At 45.0% G+C, this 24,009-nt stretch overlaps 1 protein-coding gene across 3 annotated transcripts in view; it reads left to right on the top strand.

Annotated features, from left to right (window-relative positions):
- The first annotated feature begins 364 nt into the window (after positions 1–364).
- The window catches only part of ELK3 (ETS transcription factor ELK3), a 35,554-nt gene continuing 11,909 nt past the window's right edge, over positions 365–24,009 (top strand). The window contains exons 1-3 of one of the 3 annotated variants that reach the window (XM_083845364.1): positions 365–808; positions 1,419–1,950; positions 17,116–17,324. In XM_083845364.1, the coding sequence (XP_083701490.1) occupies positions 17,118–17,324 (207 nt within the window). In that variant the 5' untranslated portion in view covers positions 365–808; positions 1,419–1,950; positions 17,116–17,117. The other 2 variants (XM_083845363.1, XM_083845365.1) reach the window with 2 other exon arrangements.

The raw sequence follows: 24,009 nt of genomic DNA, 5'->3' as shown, positions 1-24,009 counted from the left end.
CCAAACACACAGCTGAGAAGCGAGGCTCAGAACCTAAGCCCATCCCAGCACGCCTCCTCCGCTGCCTCAGCGACGCGGTCCGGAGCGGGACGGTCCCTCTCAGGCCCGGCACCCCGAGCACCCCTCGACTCCGAGCCCTCCTTTCCCTCGTCTCACGGCTCCGTGCCGGGTCGCACCGCTTCCCTCTGCGTCTCGGGGTCCCCCGGAGGAGCCGCCGGGGCCAGCGGCGCTGCCCGGGCCCCCCCCCCGGGGCCGTCCCCTGAGGGCCGTCGCCCCGCCAGGAGGCCGAGGCGGCCCCGGAGCGTCACCTGCGGGGCCGTGCCGGAGGGCCGCGGTCCCGGCGGCGGGAGGCTCCTCCCCGGGGGTGTAGCGCAGGAAGAGGTGGAGGTCGGGGAGCCGCCGGGGCTCCCGGTGAGGGCTCGGAGGTGCCGCGAGGGCTGCGCCATGCGAGCGCCCGGCGCTACGGCCGTGCCGCGCGGCGGCGGCCGGAGAGAGGGGCGAGGGGAGGAAAGGGCTGTTTACACAGACTGCAAACCGCCTGGGGAATAATGCAGGAAAGGAAGTGAGCCGGCTCTCTGTCTGACTGCCCTGACTTCCTGCTCGCTCTCTCTCGCACAGACACACACACACACACCGACAAAAAAAAAAAAAAAAAAAAAGAGAGAAAAAAGAGAGAGGGGGGGGATCGGGATCTCGTTACAAGAGCAACAGAGCGCTCGCAGAGGACTGTCAGCATGGGCAGCCGGGGGGTTTTACCCAGCTCCCTCTAAAGCACCGGGAGGCACCGGGAAAGCCCCGCAGGCTCTGGGTAGGTACGGGTGCTGCCGCGCCGGGACAACTCCCCAAAAGTTTCGGGGGGCTGCGGGGAGGGCGAAAAACCCCCTGCTTTCCCCCCCCGCCTCGGAGAGGGGAGCCCCCGCGGGTCGGGGTGCGGGGTGGCGGCTGGGCGCTGTGAGGGGACGGGGGGAGGTGGGGGGGGGACACGGACACCGCCGCCCCAGGGGTCTGCGAGGGGGACGGGGCTGTAGGAGAGGGGATGGGGTCCCCCCAAACCCCCTGCAAAGCCCCCCGGCCGCGTCCTGCCCCGGTCCTCCCCCCGGGCAGCATCACGATGAGGGAGCCGGGGGGGGGGGGGGGTGACACCGCCGAGGGGGCGCCGGAGGGGACCCCGGAGCCGCCCGTGGGGGTGCGGGGGTGAAGGGGGGAGGCTGCCGCAGAAACTGCAAAAGGGGCTTTAAAAAAAAAAAAAAAAAGTGTCGGGAGAGTTTCTGGCTTGTCTGGAAACAGCAAGACTAATTGCCATGCGCTTCCGGTTTGAAACTGGCAGCAGACAACATCTTGAAAATGAGTCACTGCAGCTCACAAAGAAACTCTGTGGTTTTCTCCCTCTCAGGTTTATATATTTGCTCTTTTTACAGTTTCCTTTGTAGTCCTCTGCGTTCTGCCCGGCCCTCCCCCTCCCCACTTTGCTGAGCCACCCCCTGCCCCAAGACCCCTTGGCCGACGCTGATAGTTTCCACGACCAGCTGAAAAAAGCCCTGAAAATGTTTGTAAGGAAAAAGAGAGAGAGAGAGAGAGAGAGAAAGGGAGAGAAAGTGGAGAGTTGTTTTTGGATCTGGCTTTGCTGAAGGTTAGAGGGACTCTGATGCTGCAGGGGGAAAAAGTTCCCTGAATTTTCCACTGGCTGCAGGAAGAGAGCCCATTTAGTCATGGCTAAGTAATGTCTGCACACACACCAACTAATCTCATTAGGAGTTTCCGTTCCCTAACACAGGAGGGTTTTGTGAAGCCCTGTCAGCCCTTCTAGCATTGCAGTTGAAAGGGAGACAAGTTACATCTTTATTTACTTAGGGGTGCAGCGCTAAGACAAGTTTGTACAATGCAGCATCTTTTTGGTCGTGAGGACTACAGGAGTTGATGGCAGCATTTGATTTCAAGCAGAAAGTTGTGGTTCGTCTCTTATTTTGCTCATGCTCTTGATTATTTCAGATTGAAAGCAATTTATTAAATATTTGCATAAGGTGAAGTGCAGAAATGGGGAATGCGGAAGGCTGTGTTAAGATAAACATGAGCTCTGCATCCATGACGATTGCATGTGATTGAATGATAAAAAGACACTCTTGTGACACGGTGCTGGGGCGATGAGCGTGTTTCAACTGTATATTCTCTCATGTAACCTTGCTGTATTGGTACTTTCTTTACGTATTTAGTTTTCAAGTGATGTTTATTTTGTGTACGTCACTTTTGACTTATTGGTTTGTGTAATTATTTTATGATGATTGGTTTTCATAGCAGTCATGAAAAATGTCCATGTTCAGAATTAGAAAGATTTTTGCCGTGACCCAGTGATCTATAATTTCAATTGGAAGATAACTTTTTTTTTTTTTTGGGGGGGGGGAGAGTCTGGAGAAAACAAAGAAAATGGAGACTTGCTTGCAAGTGTTCTTTTCCTTAAAGAAATGTCCAAAATGTGAACAAAATTGCAAGTTAGAGGAAATACCACTTAGCTACTTAACTTGAATTACTGTGTGATACCATTAAACTAGTAAATAGTGTGCAACAAAATAGTAACTGGATGGAGGACTAATGGCAATACACCATGTGTTTACCTTTGAGGATCTTCGGTGTTTCCTGTACTTTCTGTGTCCAGGCTGCACAGAAAAATTCCTCATTAACGTCACTTTATAGAGGAGTTTTATTAGTGGATTACTGACACGGCCTCCAGACACAGATGCCCCTTGATTTCATGGTTGGGCAGAGAACAAAATTTAAAAATAATATGTGAACCAGAAAACGCCTGACCTCTGTTCCAATTGAGTGCAGTCATCAGGTAGTGAGAGTTATTTTCTGGTTTTGGAGTTTTATTTCTTTTGTAAAAATCTAGATCTTCAGGGAGAGGTGCATCACTATGCATAACATTAAAAAATGTGTTGAATACGTTAGGGAACAGTCGGCTTGACATACAATTCCCAAACTCTTATCGATGAGGCTTTCCCTTGCTCTTATTATCTCTGCTTGAGATATGCACATTTAATTGCCCACTTACTGCGTTAAACATTGCTGGAATTTCAGTGTGCCATCTGCTGAATCAGCGTAGGTGAAGCACGCACATTCGTACGTACTGATATGCAGTGTAGATATACTATACACGTCTAAATTTCATATAGCGCATTCGCTCAGCTTAATTAAAAACATCTTGATGTCCGCACGGAAAAATAGATGTAGTAGTAATGTACCAGTTGTGTGTTCTGTATATTTGAAACAGTGAATGAGAAGCAGTCCATAGATTGTATTAAAGTTACAGCAGTTCGGTTTGGAAGAGAGAAAAATCCAAATACCCAATGATGCATGATGGTTTTCCACTTATGTAATAAAAAGGTCTTAGAGGTGTTTCACTATGATTTTATTCTTTCCCTATTTTAATTTATGAAATACAGAGTGTGTGAGAAGAAAATATGCGATTGGCTAAGGGATGAGATGTTATCATAACTGCTTATATCTCAGTTTTCTGATCACCTCCATGAGTTGTTCCTAAAAAGAAAAAAAATATGGACTTTTATCCTTCTCAGTATTGCCAACTTCTCCTCTATGCAGCAGCTGAAACGAGCAGCACAAGCTCGGGGGAGAAGCTCAGCTACAGCCTTCCTTGTAACTGTGTTTACAAAACACAACACGCATGGGTGCTTTTGTGTGTAGAAACAAAAATCCAATTTTTTTTACCCATTAGCAAACACAAATCTATTTTGTTTTACCCATTAGCACTTCTCACTGCTTACTGATGCACGGTGCTTCTTTGCTCCTATTACTTAATATTTCATTAAACTTAAATCACAAAAATAATTCAAGTGTCTCGCTCCAAAGACTGAAGTATTCCCCTTTGCTCCGTGCTAGATCTGATGATGTGCACTTTGCTTTCTCGCTGTATTGCCGTTCTTGGGATGGAGGCCAACTTCAGGGCGTGCTGTGATCGCGGGATTCGTATCGGGACGGTATTGCTGGTCAAGTGGCAGTATAGCTGAAATCTGCCTTCGCTTAACGTCCTGTTCTGGAGGACTTGCCGCAGGATGAAAGTCTTTTGGCAGGTTCACCGTGGTGCGTGGAGCTTGCTTTACGTGTGGGAAGACAGGTATATGCAATACTTAGGGGCGCTTGGGCCCCTCAGTTGCATAGAAAATGCAAACGTTAGCTTTGGGAATGCAATTACATGGCACTTTGTGGCTTCAGAAAATCAAAGAAAAGAAGTAATGCTGGAATAAAAAGATTTGGTCACTAAAGATAGGGGAAAGTGGGATAAGACTGGGAGACCCAGCATGGCTATTAGTGATGCGCGTGTATATAAACCCTTATTTGAGCTGGTGTACCTCGGTGGCATGGCATACATTTGGTGTGGTCAGGTAGTTACACAGTTATCTGTGTTTGGTGAGCGGCTGTGTGTCACAGTGCTAAATAACCCGAGATAGAAAAGGACTGGCGAGTCGAGGAGTGCTGCAGAGGCGCGGCAGGTTGCACCCCTGCATGCAGCACACACGATTTATCGGCCCGCAGCCTGCTGGTGTCAGTGGCCCCAGTCTGCAGCATGTCTGAAGGCTGGTTTTCTTTTTTTTTTCTTTGACACCTATTACAGGGCATGGCTAGCCCGAGCTGGTTTCAGAGTGCGGCTGGTTTTGAGCTGCTGTGCGTGGTTGGTAACCACACCCAGTGGCTCCTGCAGCAGGCTTTCGCTGTGGGGCCTTTGCAAACCACCTTGTGCTGCCCATGCTGGGAGTCACTCACCGTGGCCTTCCCCTCCGTGTTCCCCACAGCAGGGAATCTTGCAGCCCTGAATCCTTAGGCAAGGGTTTACGTGGCGTGTGGCTTTTTGAAAGGATCATCTCATGTTCTGGAGGCTGTTGGGAGCTCTTGAAAGGCTGAACGTATCTGTTCTCACGTTGGAGTGTGATCAGATGATGAAAGAATTAGTCATGGTTTTTCAGGAGAATGTCAAGGTGTAGGAGCAGGAAGTCCAGCTCGCTGCTCTGCAAAACACAAGGCCACGTGTCTGGAAACAAAGCAGATGAAGCACCAAGCACACCTTATCTGTGCGCTTCACGAGCAGAAAGCGCACCTTTGTCCTTAAAACTGTCTTAAAACCCCAACCAGTTCATGTACCAGGAATTGTATCCGAACGCAGATTCTTAAGGGTTTACTTTTAAGAGTGGATTTAAACTCAAAAGCGCTTTGAAGGAGACTTGCTGCTTTTTTAAAAGCAAAATCTCAACAAAATACCCGCCGCTAGCACTGATACAAAAACATGGCATGCCAGCTACTTCAACACCGATTAATTACTGCGCAGACATTCTGCATGTCTAATTTTATATGGACGCTGTGGTGCTTTGTGGGGTACCAGAAGTACTCTGGAGTTCTCAGTCTGTCTAGCCAGTGTCATTCATGGTCAGGATCTCGCAGTGTGCTGAATAACTAACTATTTAGGAAATTATTTTAAGTCATATTATAGTTGAGAACGCCAGAGGCCAGATTTCGCCATGCCGTTAGCAGATGCAGCTCAGCTGAAAGTTACCCTTTCTATCGCTCCTGTGGCATCACAGTTACCAGTACCGTGTCTGCCTTTGCCCTTCGTGCTCCGGTAGCACTGCTGCGGCTATCTATAGCAGTGGTTTTGGGATCCGTAATTACTTCGAGCGGTTGCGCGGAGCCGGCGTGTCAGCGTGGCTGTCGCAGAGCTGCGCTGCCTGGCCTGCGGCAGGGATCCGCTGGGCCCTGCGCGCGTGGGCCGCGCGGTGAAAACTGCTCACCTGGGCGGCGACACCTGGGAACTTCGCAGATAAATAGCTGTTAGCTACGGAAAGAAAGTTTTCTGCAGACTATACCACATGCTCTTGTTGCGGTGGAGGAGTTAGGTACAGCTCAGGCCCTTCAGGAGAAGGATTTCTGTAGGATGCCACAAGCTGGGCCGCTGCTGGCCAATTGGCTATTCCGTATTTGCAGATGCAGGATACAGCTCGGATGGTCTTTGCGAATACCCATTACTACCTGCTGATGGGTTTGGGCCACTGCGCAAACAACACACTCTTAGTTTCTCCAGCTTTATGCAATTTGTTAAAAAATCTTGTGGATCCTAAGTGGGAGATCACGCGAGGTACTGGGAGAGGAAAAGCCACATCTTACACATTGTCTCATTGCTTTAGCTGACATTAAATTATGTAATGAATCAGTTGGTTGTAATTTTTCTGATGCTTACTAATCGTGCAAAATTGGTAAAAGCTCTTGAAGCACTAACCTAAGTATAAAATTCTGGTAGTGTAATTTTACTAGATGGGTCTTTCTCTGAAAATGTTAGTGAACCAGCAAAAAAGAAGTTTATATAAAATAACATTTTTTACAGTTGTACAAATAAGAATAGACTTGGCTTGTATAATTCATCTAAAGAGTCATAGTGCCTTTAATTGAATGACCTCCTATAAGTTTCCCATCCTTGTTTTGCAAAACAGCTGGCAGTTTGTCTGGAAAACAGGTTTCTATTACACATCCACTTGCCTCTGTTGTGGTGACAGCACGTCTTCACTGCAGCTCTGCATCTCTCTTCATCTTTTTTTTTTTTTTGATATGTAGAAAATTGATCAGATATATTTTAGTGTAAGCTTTTGGGGAAGGATGCTAATGAGTGTTATTGTTTTAAATGTTTATCTTGTGGTAACGTTGAGTGGCCTCTGTTGTATCAAGTCACAGTACAACACAAACAAAAAGTTTATAGACTCAAGTACCACTATTATCTCTTCCCAGCAATTTACAGTAATTCATGAGAAGAAACAATCTTTAAAAAGCACTTAGAAAGTAAGAGCAAATTCCTGTTGGTGCTATGTTAGCAAAATCTGGAGAAAGTTGCCTACCTTCAGGGAATTTCTTCCGTGTTATACTAATATGGCTGAGATGGGAATTGGGTTTGGAGTCCAGATAGGGGCCCCTGTGGAGCCTGGTGACTCAGAGCAGACTCAGAGCAGCCAGCGTGTGTGGTTAGGCCAGCAAGCTGCTAGCGTGGAATTGGGCTGGTACAGCAAGCACGGCTGCAGCCCTCCGTCCTGCTGCCGCTGCTGCAGTGCTGAAGGTCTCCAATAGAAATGCTTCCAAAACAGAGCGGGATCAAGGCTGGGCTGATTCCTGGTCTTTCCTGGGAACGGGGTGCAATAAAACTGGCTGCGCAGTCTGGTCCAAGTTGAGGAGAGGGGATGTAGTCTTCAAACTTTATTTGAACGTGGAATCTCGTCGAGGAGTCAGTGTGCAGGTCCAAATGATGGCTGTTGTGCATCCTGAGCAGCAGAGACACTAACAGCCCGGCTGGTGTATTAGTGTCATTTCTAAGCACAGGCAATCTAGGCAGCTCTTACGGGCTGAAGTTTGCTATAATCATTGAAATACTCTCCCATTTCTCTCTCCTTCATAGCTTGCAGCAGCCATGGCAATTAGTTCGAATAGACAGGACATGGACAGTACAGGAGGCCAACAACCAGCTCTTCTGTTGGCTGCAATCTCACACATTTTAAGGTACATTCTGTCGGGTATTCCACTGGCTAATTACTGATGCTAGGGGAAGAGTGTAGGTGTGACCTTCAAGTTCTTGTCGGTGTACTAGACAAGTGAGTAATGTTAGAAGCTAAAATAGACTTTCAATTGGGTTTCAGTTTAGCTTAGCTCATGGTAAACATGCATGACAGAACATTGATTAGCACTGAGAAGGGAGGAGAATACCAGATTTTTGAGATCTGGACACGTGAAAGGAGATTCGTAATTTATGTTTTTACTATGAGACCGTTGCACACAGAATTAATACCATTTAAAGTGAAAAACAGACTTTAACTAGTGTTGTGATTGGTTGCTCATTATTTATGATTAAGCAACTTGCACCATGGCTCGTGCTCTGTGAACTGTTACAGGAGCGCTAATTGTTTGGGAAGGAAGAGTCCAGATAAAATCTTCCTATATGCACGTAGGTTGCCATCTGCTGAATTGTGTTACACCATTTTCAGTATAATGCTGTGACTGAATCCTCTTGCAACGTGAGAATATACAGGTAAGCTGTTGATGTCATTGAATAGTTCAGTGACTCATCGTGCTAATCCAGCACGCTCTGACAATTCGGTGTGCATGGGAAGGCGAGCTCCAGCTGCCAGCGTGAGCCACCATCACCTTGCCGTGCTTCAGGTCTCACAGAAATTGCCAGCTGCCTCAGTTTGCCTGAGCAGAACTGCCAGAATTGCATTTTCTTTCGTTTTGACCAGCTTCCTGTCTGCCCGCAGTGTTAAAAAGGCCTGCTTGTCTATCTGAGTTTCTAGTCTAGGAAAAATCAACAGGGGACGATTAGTTTAAGAATTTGAATATAAAATCTTTGAAAAGCGCCATTTGATACAGCTGATAGTATTAATACACCATTTAATAACTTACAGCCCCTAGCGTAAGTTACAGAGCATTCAGTCTGCTGTCACAGCACTGGAGGTGTTGGTACTTCAGTTTAAGAAAGGTGTACTGCGAAGGAAAAAGCATTTAAATTTGGGAGCAATCATCAGTATGCCAAGGAAACTTTGAGGATAGCCACTGTTGCTGAAGACTATCATCTGGCCTCTTGTGTCTTTAGCTATTTTTTTGTTTCCATGCATATTTTCTCTGAATTTACCAGAGGCTGTCAGAGGGTTTACATAGGACAGTCAAATAATCGTGAACTGTGTCCTACTGATGCTGGCAAAAATGCAAGAGAAAGTCATATGGGGAAAATAAACATATAGAGCTGGCTTTGAAACCAGAAGTCCCTCAGATTGCAGCGTAGCGTACTGCCAGCATGCCACAGATGTGCACCACATGAGGAGACAGAAAGCAGCGTGAGGAGCCTGCATTCATTTTATGTCTGTCCCAAGGTGAATGGTTGGAGCCATTACAGGTTTATGCAGTTCTGTTTACAGCTAGTGTTAGAAATAGTTGAGCAGGTTGTTTTTTAAGCCCTTCACAGGGAGGCAAGTAGCCTAGCCATGTTTCCTCCTGCTGAGGGGTTCTACGCAGTCTGATTAAAATGGTTTCTTGCATCCTTATGGATGGAAGAAAAGGATCCTTATGCAAGGAATTTAAGAACTACATCCTTACGGGGAATCTCCAAACACCCATGTTTTAGAGGTGGTGTCACCACACCTCTCGTTGGCAGGCAATCAGACCTTTGTTGTATTAATGTGCAGGTTGTAGAACTTTTTTCCTTTGGACATCCACCTCAGCCTTTCTTTGGCTTATTAAAAATAATAATAAATAATAATAATAATAAAAAAAAACACACTGAAAACATTGTATTTCCAAATATACCTGCTGGAATTGTTGCTGGACATGTGTACGAATGCTTTCTTTTCTACAATGTAACCGTGTTAGCATGTAATATTTTGCTAGGTCTTGTTGCTGTCTTTCATGTTGCTGTTAACTGCAGGAGTCTGTTTATTTTTTTTAAACGTGCTGAGGCCAGAACAGTGGGTATTCTTGCTTGAGAAGGAAACCCTGCAAATTATTACACTTTACTGTAAATAATCTTTTAAATTATAAAGAGAAGGCTATTATGCAGGAGACGCAGCGTAGGCATACCTCATGTGATTCTGCTAAGGACACCAGCCAGGAAAACCCTCTGTGCTTTTTTGGCACATCCCTACACCGATTTGGATTTGCGTGGCAACATTACTGTACTGCTGAATTGGATCGGAACTTCTGTGCCGGGGCACTCTGCAACTTTTTCTAATGTTTCCACTGGGTGGTGCTGCAGGAATTCCTATTTTTTTTTTTTCACTTGAATCTGCATTTCCCAGAAAGACGCCTCTGAAATATAATAGGAGGAAGTCCTGATTTAGAAAGTTTTTGCAGTTTCAACACAATAGAAGAACTTGGAGGATGCTCTGGCAGGAAACGTCCTCGTTGCTGGATGTGGAAAAATTACCAGCACTCTGTATCATACGCACCGCCAGTCCCCCAAAGTGCTGTGGATGTGGATAGCACCATCAGTTTGATTTATTAACCTTTAACAGAGAAAGTTCTGCATCAGGTTAAACTAGGTATGTTTACACACTCAGTTGTGAGCTTATTTTTTCCAGGCCAATTAAATTAGCAGCAAGATCTCCTTTGATGATGAGTAGTTGAAAACTTGCTACATAAACACATTGATATTTGTTTTTCCTCCTTTCTGGCAGAATCACTGACTTTTCACCAACCACATCCTATTTATCACCCTTGAAGCATCTCTGTTGAGAAACAAAGTGTGAGGACTGACTCAGACTTTTGCCTTGGTCTTTCAAATGTTTCATAGCAAACGCTTGGACAGATTTGGCAGTTCTCTTTAATCTCTTTTGATATACTCGTTATGCAGGCTAAGTTTCAGTGGAAAATGTTAGGTGGGACTGATTTTTGTGGTTATTCTACAAAAATACCTTTTCTCAATCAGCTCTCTTTTGCTTCTGTTATGAAATACAAAACAAATAAAAATTTTTTTTTTTTTTTTTTAGAAACTAAAATGCAAAAGAGTAAGATCAGCATAGAGCATTTGTAAGGTGTTAACTTTCCATGCAAACATTCATGTCAGAACTATGTCAAGAATAAATAGGGCTGAAACAGCTAGAGTCTGCCTTATTCTATATTTTTCTCAAAATGTATTATTTCATCTTTGATCCTTGCCCTTGTGGAATTGAATTATTTTGGTCATTTCCAACAAAAGTGTTTTTTTTTTTTTAAACTCACGTAACTGCATGTAAGTATTATTGCACTTTAAAAGCGAGCGTCGTTTACCAACCTCTCCGTTTCCAATGTTGAGAAACTGTGTTTAAAAACAAAAGGCAAAGGAGACACGTTCTTTCACATGTTGTTGCAGTAGTCCTCTCAAGGGTTAAAATGAACCTGAGACACTTAGAAAAATAAAACCAGAGCTGCTATTACAAACTGGGACAGATGTAGGAGGCCAGGTTTCCTGTGGCCCATTTTCCAGTTTCCTGGCTGCAACCTGCAGAAATAAAGGAAGCCGAATGTGAACGTGAATGAGAACCTAACAATGCCCCACGTCACGCTGCTCCAAAAAACGTGCTGCTCGCCAGAATTAGGATTCAAAAGCAGTAAATGGATGCACAAAAAAAATAGACACGCATTTCCCAGACTAGTCGAAAAGGAAAAATAAGGCATCTGTTGCAGAGAAATGCTGCGTGCTTGCAAAAGCACACGCTTCCCTGTAGGAGCAGTGTAAATGGAGGTGTGTGCCTGCTGTGGTAGGGTGTAAGAAAAGGAGCTGGATCCTTTACAGCTGCTTTGGCTGCAGAAGGAATCAGCCGTTTTTTCATACACGGAGTGAAATTAATTTTCCTGCCCTGACTCTGCGTCTTAATCCTTTTCACATACCTGTCTGATCACCAGCTCTGTGTGACTACTTACAGTGCATAATGCTGGCTGACACTTTTATGTCTTCCTGATTTAATCGATCCCCATTTTTTTTCCCCAGTCCCTGGGCTCCCCAGGCAGTCTGTCCCACTCATCTCTTCCTCCTCATCCCCACGTCCCATGACCTGCTGTGTGGCTCAGAGCCCCAGATGTCCCTCTGCAGACCCTCTGGAGTGACAGGGGACTGGTTTTGACCCTAATGCCTGGCGGAATCTCTGGGTCTAGACTTCAGAGCTTGTGCACGTTGATTGCCCAGGAGCAGCAGTATGTCTCTCTATTTCAGAAAGGCCAATGGAGGAGCTAACATAGAGTGGGGAGAAAGGATTCAGGAAATCTCCCTGGCATATCTGGGGGAGTGAGGGATGAGTATGCAGCTTTAATGCAGTCATATGGAAGCTAAGAACCTGTGCGGACATTCTGAATGCTGCAGAGCTGCTTTCCAGCTTCCTTCCTTTTTTTTTTTTCCCCCCTAGCTTTTCCTTTGCAAGCGTCCTACAAAACTTAATGCTTCAAAGAGTATCCTATGTATCTCACAGTTCATGTCATAAATCTTTCTGATAATGAACTTTTTATTTAGCTAGCTTTGTTTCTGAGCCTCCTGGTTTTCTGCTGCCTGGATTTAAGATGGCTTGGTTGTTTCTTTTACTTTTCCCGGTAGGTTAATGACTTATTTTTGTAGCCTTAATGCCGCTTTACTGACGTTTTGTCCTATAGAATTTTATATGCACTGTCTCGGTCAAAAAAGTGCTCATCAGCACACATATTCATATGTCTTAACCATTTCTAGTGTAACTTGCACAATGTTTTCATAACATTTGCTCGTGCTGGTAGAAGTCAATCTCAATACACCAAGTGGAGAGCCAGTCTTTGGTATTTTCCCCCCTGTTTACAGGAAAATCAGATCTTGGGTGGGATGCTCACTCACGTGGATGTATTTCGCCTTTAGGGAGAGGTTTCAGTGCTGACTTCCCTGCTGCTCCAAGTCCAGGCATTTAAGTTAGGCCCTTAGTTTGGTTGAAACAAACAGGGGTGATATTACCAGCACAGGTATTCTGGGTTTCCTCCTTCCCACATCAGTCCCGAATGTAAAATTTGGTGTTTGGAGATCGCATTAGATCACACTGCCGTGCTGTTGGTGGCCTTTTTACAGAGGGATGCATTTGAAGAATGCACATTGCACACAGATGGGTATTAGTGTGGTTGGCTGTCACTGTTGCCCAAGAAATAGACTTTCAGGAAACTTGGCTCTGAAACATCCTTTTGCCATGTGATGCTGCACTTCCAAGTATAATTCTTAGGGTGTAATCAGCTCTGCCACTGATTTTTTTGCATCAGTGGTAGTGGAACTGAACACAAAGCAAAATTACCAGACTATTTAGGTGAGGTCAACCTAGCAAACTTTGTTTCGTGGCTTAGAAAATATCTGAGTGTAAAATGTGTTGTATAAATATTTGAAAAATGGTAACCATATGTTCAAGTTAGAGCATGAAAAAATAAATTCTGATTCTTCTGTCTATATGAATTCAGATTAGACTTCCCATAGCACAGAATATTTTTCTTCCATAGGTTGCCTGTATCACTCTGTACCGTAGATGAATGTCACTGTCTAAATAAGGGATTTTTTAAAAAACCATTTTTCTTTTAATCCCCATCATTCAGTATGTGGTTACATGTATTATTTTCTTCCCAGCATTCAAATCCTGTACAGAGCACAGAAGTAACAGGAATATTTATTATTACAATTTAATATTAATAAATAGTTGAATGAAATGTGAAATATATTCCCTGTAGGAAGTGATCACATCCTAGCACCCATTTCTGTCAAATTAAGGAGAAACATTGGATTCCTTTTGAGTCAGTAAAAGTTCAAAAGAATTAGAAAATACATAAATGAAATACAGAGTATTGTGAAGATTTCCGACTCCTCCCAGTCATAATTTAAAATAATTTTTAATTTTGTAGTAATGCATTTTTGGTTAAATTACATGGCCTGGGATACATCTGTTGGGTGATTCTTTTGCTCCACCAGTCAAATCAGGTGCAAGTACAGTGTGAGGCCACATTGTCCACCCAAGAGGATAGTTAATAATTTGTGGAATGCCAAAATGGTGCCCATAAACAAAGGCAGGTTAATGCTTCAGTTGACCTGATTGGAAATAAAGTATTTTGGACAGTTTAAAAAACAATACTGTCACTGCAGGCTTGGATTTTTAGTATTCCCCTGCGAATCACATTTTAGAGAATGAAAATGAGGCACAAACATTAACACCAGTTTACCAAATATATCATACTCTATTTGAAATGCCTGAAGCCTCCTTTTTCATAGTACTTAAGATCTTACATTGCCAAATATGTTCTGCACAGCGTTTCTATTAAAGGTGGTTCCAGCTGTGAATATTCAGCGCTCATCACATCAGACCTGATGGCCTCAAGTTGGGTGCTTGAGGGGACAAGGACAGGGGACATACAATTAATGATCAGCTGAAAAAGTAGTTTGCTTGATTTGCCTCATGTAGGAACCACGTGTACGGTTGCTGCAAGCTTGCATGGCTGCAAGCACTATGGGGAGCTTTATACAGGAGCTCGGTGGCAGAGGGATGGAGCACATCGCGGCACCGAGCTCTTTCAGTCTTGTTTCTGTATGGGCAGGCTCGGCTCACGGCCAGTAAGAGACGTATGCAGGTACCAATTAAGCACACGAATACTGAATTTTTAGGCATGCAGGCTCTGTGTGAAGCCTGTTCAGAACTGTGCACTTGGAGAACTGAACCATGGCTTTCCCTTGGCAGAAGGTAAGGCAACAAGGTGGTGAGGAGCTGCCCAAATCTGCCCTGGATCCAGCTTCTGGTGTGCCCCCGGAGGTCATGGGTGCATCTCAGCTGGTTAAAGGACAGATCAGGACCCACCTTTTCCTTTAAAAATGGTGGCAATAACCTTTTATGATGTAACCCGAGGGTAGCGCTGGGTGGGTACCCACCCGTATAGGGTGTTCTCCTCACGCAGGCCTGCGTTACACAGCGTTACACGAGGCCCACGTTTGGTAAAGGAAATGGAATCCCAAACAGTTTACATTTGGCAAGATGATAACCATGGGAAAACAGGTTCGTAATGGGAAGTGTAGTGCAGCGTTAGCCGTAGGTTACGTGGTGAGTGTTCTTAGCCAGAGGTGGATGGGGGTGGAGGAGCCTGCAGCAAAGTACGCTCTGCTGTGAGCTCAGTTCCACCTAAGTTCTTTGAGGGGACGTGGTTGCTGATCTTCTGAGGGAAGATGTAATTTAAGGTCTGGAAGGAGAGAATTGCGCCTCTAAGGTATTAACTGTTTTGGGTAACGGCATGGGGGTGGAGTTTGTATTGGTGATTGTATGACTATCCCATCTGTTAATTTCCTCAGCTGACATTACATAGACAGGTTTTGTAGCCTGGGGCACCTGTATGCATTTTTATACAATTTTGAAGAAAATTACGTCTAATTTTCCAGAGGAAAAAAAAAGTTGTGTGCTTTCTTGTTCAAGAGAACTGTGTGATTTGAGCTGGAATTATGCGAGTACCTCTGTATAATATATAATGTATAGAAACTATGATTACTTTAGAGCAATATGGCTGCATATACCTACTATGTATAGTAGTGTAAGCTGCAAAACTTTAAATATTAATGAAAAGGTGTGTATCTATGATGCCAATGAATAGGGATATTGTAATAGCAATGACATTACAGATGATTAATCCACTAAGGATGTTAATACTTGCACTGATCGTGTAATTTAAAGGAACCTCTAAGACAGTAAAGCAAGTATATAGCATTCAGCTATTTTGGATTGTAGCTGTATATTTTTTTCTTGCCCTACGCTGGATATAGTGATAAAAAATGCAGTGGAGCAAATGCAAGACCTTTGAAAGTGCCAAAGCATCCCTATAGGCAGTTCTGTTTCAATGCATTGTGGTCCTGTGAGCCTTTGCCATCTCTTGAAGGTGTTGCGTGGCTGTTACACAGCTGGGTGTCAAGGGTGTATGTTTCTGTCCTCAGTTAACTGATCCTCAGTTAATTAGAGAAGCAAAGCTTTTGCAGGGATAGTAAAACCATAATTAATTCTGCAAAACCTTGTTTGGCCTGCGTGCTTGGAAATTATGTTGACCAAAGCAATGCTCCAAACTCTGTATTTTTGTGTAAAACTATTTACAATATTCTCTTGTATCTTTACCTGGTTTTTACACGAGTGAAGCTTACGCAATTTTTCTTCTTCAACTACTGTGTGGTGAAGGCAAGCATACAGCAGCATCTGGTGAATTAGTAAGACAAACGACTTCTGCTCCCTGGGGACGTACTGAAGAGGCTGTCTCCTGCTGTACTGCTGCCTACAGGGGATAGTTAGAAGTCTTCTGCCCTCTGGTGGTCAACACACCAAAGGAAAGGTGAAGCAGGAAACCCGACGTGCAAGAGTAATAATGTATTGGGAAACAAAATGAGCAGGGAAATTAAAAATCGAGAGTTTGTTTAGAGAAAGACAAAAACATACATTGTTACATATTGAAAGGTAAGTCAAGTAATAACTAACCCCATTCACACCACAGTGAATTAATCCAGTAGTGCTGGCATCGTTAAATCTGCATTAGTTAGATATAACATGGAATCTCAGAGTGGTTTGGGTTGGAAAGGACCTTAAAGTCCACCCAGTTCCAACCCAAGGGACACCTCCCACCAGAGCAGGCTGCCCAAGGCCCCATCCAGCCTGGCCTTGAGCACCTCCAGGGATGGGGCAGCCACGGCTTCTCTGGGCAGCCTGTGCCAGGACCTCACCACCCTCACAGTGAAGAATTTCTTCCTTAGATCTAATATAAACCTACCCTCTTTTAGTTTAAAGCCTTGTCCTATCACTACACTCCCTGACATCTCCCCAGCTCTCCTGGAGACCCCCTTTAGGCACTGGCAGGCCGCTGTCAGGTCTCCCCAGGGCCTTCTCTTCTCCAGGCTGAACAACCCCGACTCCCTCAGCCTGTCTTTGTAGGAGAGGTGCTCCAGCCCTCTGATCAGCCTCGTGGCCCTCCTCTGGGCTCGTTCTAACAGCTCCAGGTCCTTCTTGCGCTGGGGGCCCCAGAGCTGAACGCAGGGCTCCAGGTGGGGTCTCACGAGAGTGGAGTTAAAGGGGGAGAATCCCCTCCCTTGACATGGCCAGATATTTATTTCAAAAGAGGCCAAGAAAAAATGATTTGATACAGTGTTAAACATGCTTAAGGCTGGCAGTGTTGTTGAAAGTGTGTGTGTGAATATCATCTTGTAGTTCTGTGGTTCAAAAGGCCAGTTACAGCTATATCTTTATTACAATAAAAATTGTCTTCAGCGGTAGCACACTCAAGTTAAGTTGTGTATGCGCCTGTGCTGAACTAGAATATAGTCATTCTTACATTTATTCTTCTGTTGCACCATGTGAACTAAGTGGGCAGTGCTTTCCTAAATACTTGCTGTATTTTATGTGTCCCATCAGAAAATAGCAGTGGAAAAAAATATTGAAACAGGAGTGCAGGACTTGCAGGTCTCATGGATGGGCATGGTTGTGAATGATGTGGTTTCGTTTGCCAAATTATGTAGGATGACTCTTACACAGAGCTTATTACTGAAATGAGTGTTGTTCCCGCTCCTACCTCCCAAATGTTTTTCACACCATTGCTCTCCTTTGTCCCTTGTAGGTATGGAGAGTGCAATCACGCTGTGGCAGTTCCTTTTGCAGTTGCTGCTAGACCAGAAACATGAGCACCTGATTTGCTGGACGTCTAATGATGGCGAATTCAAGCTACTCAAGGCAGAAGAAGTGGCTAAGCTGTGGGGACTCAGAAAAAACAAAACTAATATGAATTATGACAAGCTGAGCCGAGCGCTCAGATACTATTATGACAAGGTAAATTTTGTTATTCTCATGCAGACTAAGAAAATAGAAACACTACCATTTAATATTTCACCTCTATGTGGACACTTTTAAAAGTTCCCTTAAGCAGTTTTTACAACAGACGATACTACTGAAGGCAATCATGGTGGAGGTAAGAGGGCAGCTGAAAGATGCACAGGAAAACACTGCACATCCATTTCCTGGGGTGGTGGGGGGGAAGGTTTTGACCTAGGTTGACACTTACTGACGCTTTCATGTGTTTCTGTGTTTGGCTACCCAACATCTTCTGTAGCTTTTGACAACAATAAAATAACTGTTAATAACGGAGAACTGTTTGATTATTACAGCCTGCACAGGATCTTCAGGAATGCAGGGAGGTGGCAGAAAGCAGTAATGCTGTGGTGCAGCAGGCAATGGCAGCTTTAGCATCGGGTACCGCCTATGTTAGAGCAGGGAAAGGACACAAACAACCCAGCAGTATAGAGGGTGGGGATGACTTCTCAAAGTTTTCATGGGACACATTTTTGGAACATAGATCCTGTTGCCCCATGTTTTAGCTAGTCTTTCCAGAGCTTTCCAGTAGACCCTTTTTTACAGTTGTATTGGATCTTAATATTTTTTAGCTGGAAATACAACATTGAAACACTTCTAGAGTTATTCTGACAGTGCAGCATTACCTCACAAGAATCTCACTGTAACTCTTCATTTGTTAATGCTCAGTGTTTCTAGAGTTGGGAGAATTTCCACCATATCATTTTAGGACAAAATATATGTTATCTTCAACAGTAGCCTAGCTTATATGCTGCTATCACTTAATTAGCAGCAGTATATGTGAGTGAGCACTAATCTGATGTTTAACTGGATGAAAGTGCAGAATGAGAGTAGCAAGCAGAAAGACAAGCAACTGGTCAGGTGATGGGGGTCAGCGGGGTATGGTTGGGTGTATTTGTCAAGGTAGTAGTTTCATGCTGAGCTCATTTCGGGTGAAGGCTATATTTGCAGTAGAATGTTAAATTTACTCCCACTTCTGAATTTATCTTCAGGGTATGTCAAGACAAAATAATGGAGCGTGTGCTTTATGCTGGGTTTCTTTGTCTGATTTATCTGCCCTTGCAAAACCTATTGAATTTTGCCCCTCCGTCATGTTGACAAAAGTGGCCATGGATACATCTGTTGAGGTTTGATAGAACTAATTTGACCCAAGGAGCACGCACAATTTAGGCAGCAACCTTGTAACTGGCAAGCTGTGGTCATTTGCTCCTCTCAGAAGTTGGTTACAGGTGGGTAGCACAGGCATACACTTAGCACAGTGTTGGCTGTTAGAGCTCTGTTTTCAACCTCTTTTTAAAACCGAAATCTGAAATATCTTGAACATAATAATCTGGAAGTGTTTAGATCAATCAATTTGCTTCTGATTTCCAGAGAACATGCCCATGCCCATAATCTAGGAGAAGGCAGTAGGGGGTACTGGTGGCTGGCACCTCTGAAAATCAAATTTCTGCAGTACTGTGGGAGTTCATAGGATCACTCTCATGAAACCGTCTTTCACTTTGACGTTTAGTCTTGGCATGAAGTGGCAACAGTGTAATAAAGGATACAAATATGAGAATAGGAAGTAAGCAGAATTTACTTTAGGCTGCTACAACAGAAAGATGATTGAAAGGAAATCTCTCAGATGTGACAACATACTAGAAGGAAAAAATTGCAGAACACAACTTTTGAGCTGCTAAAATGTCTGCATATTCACCTTTTCCAGTTACAGGCTCAGAACTGAGCTCAAAGTATTGTTGTCACGTATTATTTTAGTGCACTAATTCTCAAAGTGCGCAGTGGGACTAAGTGCTGTGCAGCAAGTCCAATACAGCAACCAAAAGCCACGCTGATTGCAAATTGACTTCGCACAATTTTCTGAGCAACCTTTTTGTTCCTCACAGTGGAATTTGGAAAGACTCTGTATGAAACTGTAAGAATTTTAGTTGCAGATTTAGAGCTCTAGGTTTTGCAATAAAATGTTTTTAGTATTTTGTCCGCTAGAAGTCAGCTTTTTCCACTTAACATTTTTCAAAGGTGGCCTAACTGAGAAGGCACAAAGGGATTCAGAGAGGACACTGCAGCGGCTGTTCCAGGCAGTTGGGATGATGAATTCCTCTTCACAAAGCGCTAAAAAGCTCCTGCTCAGCATGGGGAAATCCACTTCTTTATATGACTCCAACCCCTCTGATTATAAACTTGATTGGGATCAGTGGGGACAGAGAGCCTGCTGGTGAACGAACAGCACACCCAGACAAAGTCCAAATACACGGTTAGTGACTGATCAGACATTGCTTGAAAATAAGGGACAATATATTGTAGCGCTTGTCCTCTGAGATCTCTCCGATCTCTTCAAATCAAAGGAATGGGCCAGCTCTTTACTTGAGCCTCCCTTTCTTCGCTTGTCCCTTAACCTATTTTTTTTTTAGCCTTGTACTGATTTCAGCTCCTTGCCCACCACCACCTGCATCACAGACGCACACCTTTGTCATCTCCTTTGTCTCCACTCGTGCAGCACCTGCTGGAGGAGTGGCTGTACAGTCTCTTCACCTGGGTGTGGTGATTGCTCACTGCTCTTACAGCTGAGCTCTCCTCCATCTGATGATTTTACGTAGGTGTGGCAAAGGATTTTGGCCATTTTTCCAGGAGTTCTGCAGCCCAATGGATGCCGGGGCTCCTGGGTGGAAAGGAGGATAAGCTCTTCCTTTCCCATATATTGTGATCTGGGCTCGAACCCCAACCCAAAAACGTGGCTGGTGCTATTTAAGAGGAAGGAGTGACTCCTTTATCAGAAAACAGTGGGAGCCTCTTACTTCCTGCATGGGTATGGCATGTTGTGTCCCACTGGTTCACAGGCAGTTCAGAAAGGAGGATTATTAGGAGAGTGCAGAAGGACAGGGGAGCCTTCTGCAGGTTTCCAAGTGTGACAGATAGTGGCATAAGACAGCAAGTTATGAATCCTGTTAGGCTGTCAGGCAGTGCTCGGCAGCGGATTCAGTCTTGCTGAATCAAATCCTCTGCATTTGATTCAGTTTATGCTGCATAGCACAGAAAGGGAGGAAGTTGAGGAGGGGAAGGAAGTCTCTTTGTCATTTTTCTTTCCTTTCTGCAAAACAAAAGGGGAAGGGATGGTGAAGTGAAAGAGCCTGTGTTGGACTTTTGCACTCCTCTCCGCTGGGCTGTTCACTGATCTGTGGGACGACCCAAGAGCAGTCTAGACTCTAAGGTAGCCTTAAGGAGCCTTCTGAGATCCTTGTCACCTCCCACGCTGCTGGCAGTGATGGATGTGTTGGCAGCCAGATGTGCTGGGGCGAATGGGATGGATGTTGTGGTGCAGTCGGGAGTGGCTGCAGGAAAGGAAAGCGGCAGAACTGTTGGACAGCACCACGTTTGGGTTGTGGCCTTGTGTCTACAGGGAATCCCCTACCTATAACTCAGATGATCTGACAGCACGTGAGTTTGAGGCAAAAGCAGTGATTTTTTAGTGGTGATGGTGGCCTGTGGGATGGGCCTTTCTTTCTTGGGCTGCCCCCTGCTGCTGCATGCGGCTGACACTAAGCTACGGCTTCATGGTTTTTCTTTGAAATTATTCACTGTGGAGAAATAAAAACTGATCAGTGGATAAATGGAGGTTTATAAGCTCTGCCATTTTGCTTGGGGGGAACACTGGCTTGTTAAAATTCATCATCTGATTCATCTCGAGTTAAAAGCAAATTAATTCCAGTGCTGGAGAAAAATAACACAATTAGGACAAGTTCCTCAGCTTGGCTTTGAAAGCAAGCATGATGTGCTGTTGAGGCTGATGGCTGGATTTATGTTAAATTCACGTATAAAGCACCCCAGGAAAGGTATAGTGTGGCATGTCTCAGTTGCAATTTGCTGCTGCGTTTCTGGTCACTCGAGGTTTGTAGATCATCCGGAGACTTTCCATCTCCCTCTTCATTTGTTACCCAAGTTCCCCTCCCCCCTTTTTATTTAATGTATTTCCTCTGTCGCCTTAACAGAGCGATGGCACAGATGACAAATAGCACTAAGGAAAGGAAGGCTTCCTGCGCCATCTCTGCTTACAGCTTGAGCAGCATGTCCATCATATCACACACTTGGGCCAGGCAGAATTCTCTTGTAATGCTTTCAGGCTAGGAAACCCTTCACATGTATGCCCGTGCAGAGCTCTTTTTCTTGGTGTGTGAAACCAAAATACCTTTTAAAGTTGTATTAGTACCTTTCTTATGGGTAAAGTTGCCCAGGTACTCTGTTTTTCTGATAACCAAATGGCAGATACCTTTTGAAGTCTCTAGAGGTTTCAGGACAGGTAAAGGTCCCCGTGAATATTTCAAGATGACATCACAAGAGAGAAGCTAGTGAGTTTTCCCCATGAGGTGTGTGGGTTTTGGTTTTTCTTTGTTTTTGCTTTTTGAGGGAAGAGGGACAAATCCAGGGAGTTGCCTGCAGATAGCCCCGTTATTAGGATGTTACAGTTGTGGAAGTCAAGTCTTCAAAAATTAGGAAAGTTAAGAAATAACAAAGCCATGGTTCCCTGCATAACTTCAACGTTTGCATGAGTTATGCTGCGTCTTTAATTACATGATCATATATCGCTTTGACAAGCACAACAATTCAATATTTTTGCATCCTCTCTGAACAGGCTGTGGCCCTAGGCTTTGTTCAATGACTGCTATTCAATCTGTCTCCTAAAGACAGAATAAATCATTTTAACTCCGGTTAATGGCTACCCTCTTACTTAGATGGGCTGGCAGCATGATGTATAGTACATAAATAATAAGGCTTCTTGTTTGTGCTCGGTGCAGCAGAAGGGACAGAGCTTCTCAGGTGCTCACAGGCTTCTGTGGTGCCCGTGGCCTTCCCTCCCTCCCTGTCACAAGAGGTCAGACCCCATAGCCGGCTTACTAATTCCAGTTATTAATGCCCAAGCGTGGGTGGCAGTGTAGAATAATTGTCTCGGGAAGAGGGTCTCTTGCTTGGTCTGCTTGCAAAACTTCAGGATATAAAGAGGTAGCAGAAATTATTATTTTACTTCTGCGAAGGTCTTCTCTTGAGTTAGCTCAGGGAAAAACAGAAGGTTGCAGTGATACAAGCAGTGTGACGGCACTAGCGTGCCAGCTGTATGTTTTGCAGTGGTACAGGTAAGAGGTATTCTAAGGAAATACTTCGAAGGAACTTTAGAAAATAGCTTTATGGAGAACTGAAAGGAGCTTCTTTCGAGAGCGATGGGTGGAAGTCAAGAAAGTGCTTGTGTGAAGTGACATCAAAGTGGTTCATGGGTGCCGTCCTCAGGGAAAGAAGGGAGTAAAGAGTTTGATACGGAGTAGGAGGTGACGGGTAGAGGAGGAAACCAAAGGAGGCCCCCAAAAGGAATTACAACTAGTTCGTGTTTGATGTGAGGGGAAAGGGAAGCCTAGTGAACCGCGGAGAGAGCAGAGAGCCTGCCCAAAGCTGTGAGCCAGGAGAGTGGTCTTTGCCTTCCAGGTGGGGTGAGGACAGACTGACACCCAGCTTGTGAGAGCCCTGCACTCCCAAAGGTCAGTGCAGGTGCACGGTCAGGTGTCACCTGTGCCTCTATCGAAAATCACAAAAAACAGTGTCTGGCTTATGCACACACAGTATAATAAGTGTAAGGGCACAAAGTATGGTAAGAGTCTGCCTGCCTGCACACGCTGACGTGGACACGTGCCCCATTTTTCGGAGTGTTGCAGCCACAGCTACCTCCTGCCAGCTTACATACTTCAGGCATGGGAGTGTGAACGTTTCCTAGCTTCCTGCCTTGTTTTTGTGCTGTTCATGGTAATTTCACCATTCAGAAAGAGGAGGCAATTATTCCACCCACGAGTTCTGGTAGAATCTTAATCACGTGGAAGACAGAGGGAAGACTTCACAGCCTAAGTATCCCCATGATGTTGCATCCCTGGGTACTCTCAGAGCCAGGGAACTTGGGACACATCCAAATGGGAGTTAGGTGCAGCAGCTCTGGCCTTTCTTCTTTCCCAAGCAGAGTCCTTTTAGCACCTAGGGACAAGTTCATCCCGTTCTGACATCGATTTTGAGATCTCAGGCACCCTGATTATAGGTCAGTTCCTGGGAGGAGGAGAAAGTGTCCCAATCTGTCTTCCTGCCCTGGGACCCCTCGTCAGTCTGAAGTTCAACTGGGAACCGGGTCCCTGTTACAGCTCATGCTCCAAGTAGCTCCTGCAGCCAGCAAACTTGTGGGCTAACAGGTTTGAGCGAAGCCACTAAAATCCTTGCATTGCACTGGTAGTATAGTTACACCTTAACTCTAAGTGACTGGAACAAGGAGTAGGAGAGCTGATGAAAATAAAAACACAATAATATGATAGAGGAACTGGAGCCTGGATTGCACCGATACACAGAAAAACGGGGAAAAAGAAAAACAAAAAAAGGAAATCCAGAGGTCATGTTCTGTTGAGCTGGACAAACAGCTCACGTGTATATTGGCAGGGCTTCCAAAGGTAGTGCATGCACATGGTCCTCACAACCCCCCTCGGCCACATCATAGCCTGGCTGGAGATGCAGGGGGAGCCTAGTCACTGAGCCTTCGGCGTCCTGCTCAGGAGGAGGGTGGCGGGAGGTCCCTGTCCCCCCAGCTGGTGTCAGAGCCACCTGCCCTGAGCTGGTTTTTGAGGCCCTCGTA

The sequence above is a fragment of the Anser anser genome (assembly GCF_964211835.1).
Source record: "Anser anser genome assembly, chromosome: 1".
NCBI lineage: Eukaryota > Metazoa > Chordata > Aves > Anseriformes > Anatidae > Anser > Anser anser.
Note: the sequence above shows the minus strand (reverse complement) of the source record. Positions and strands in the feature narration are given on the sequence as shown.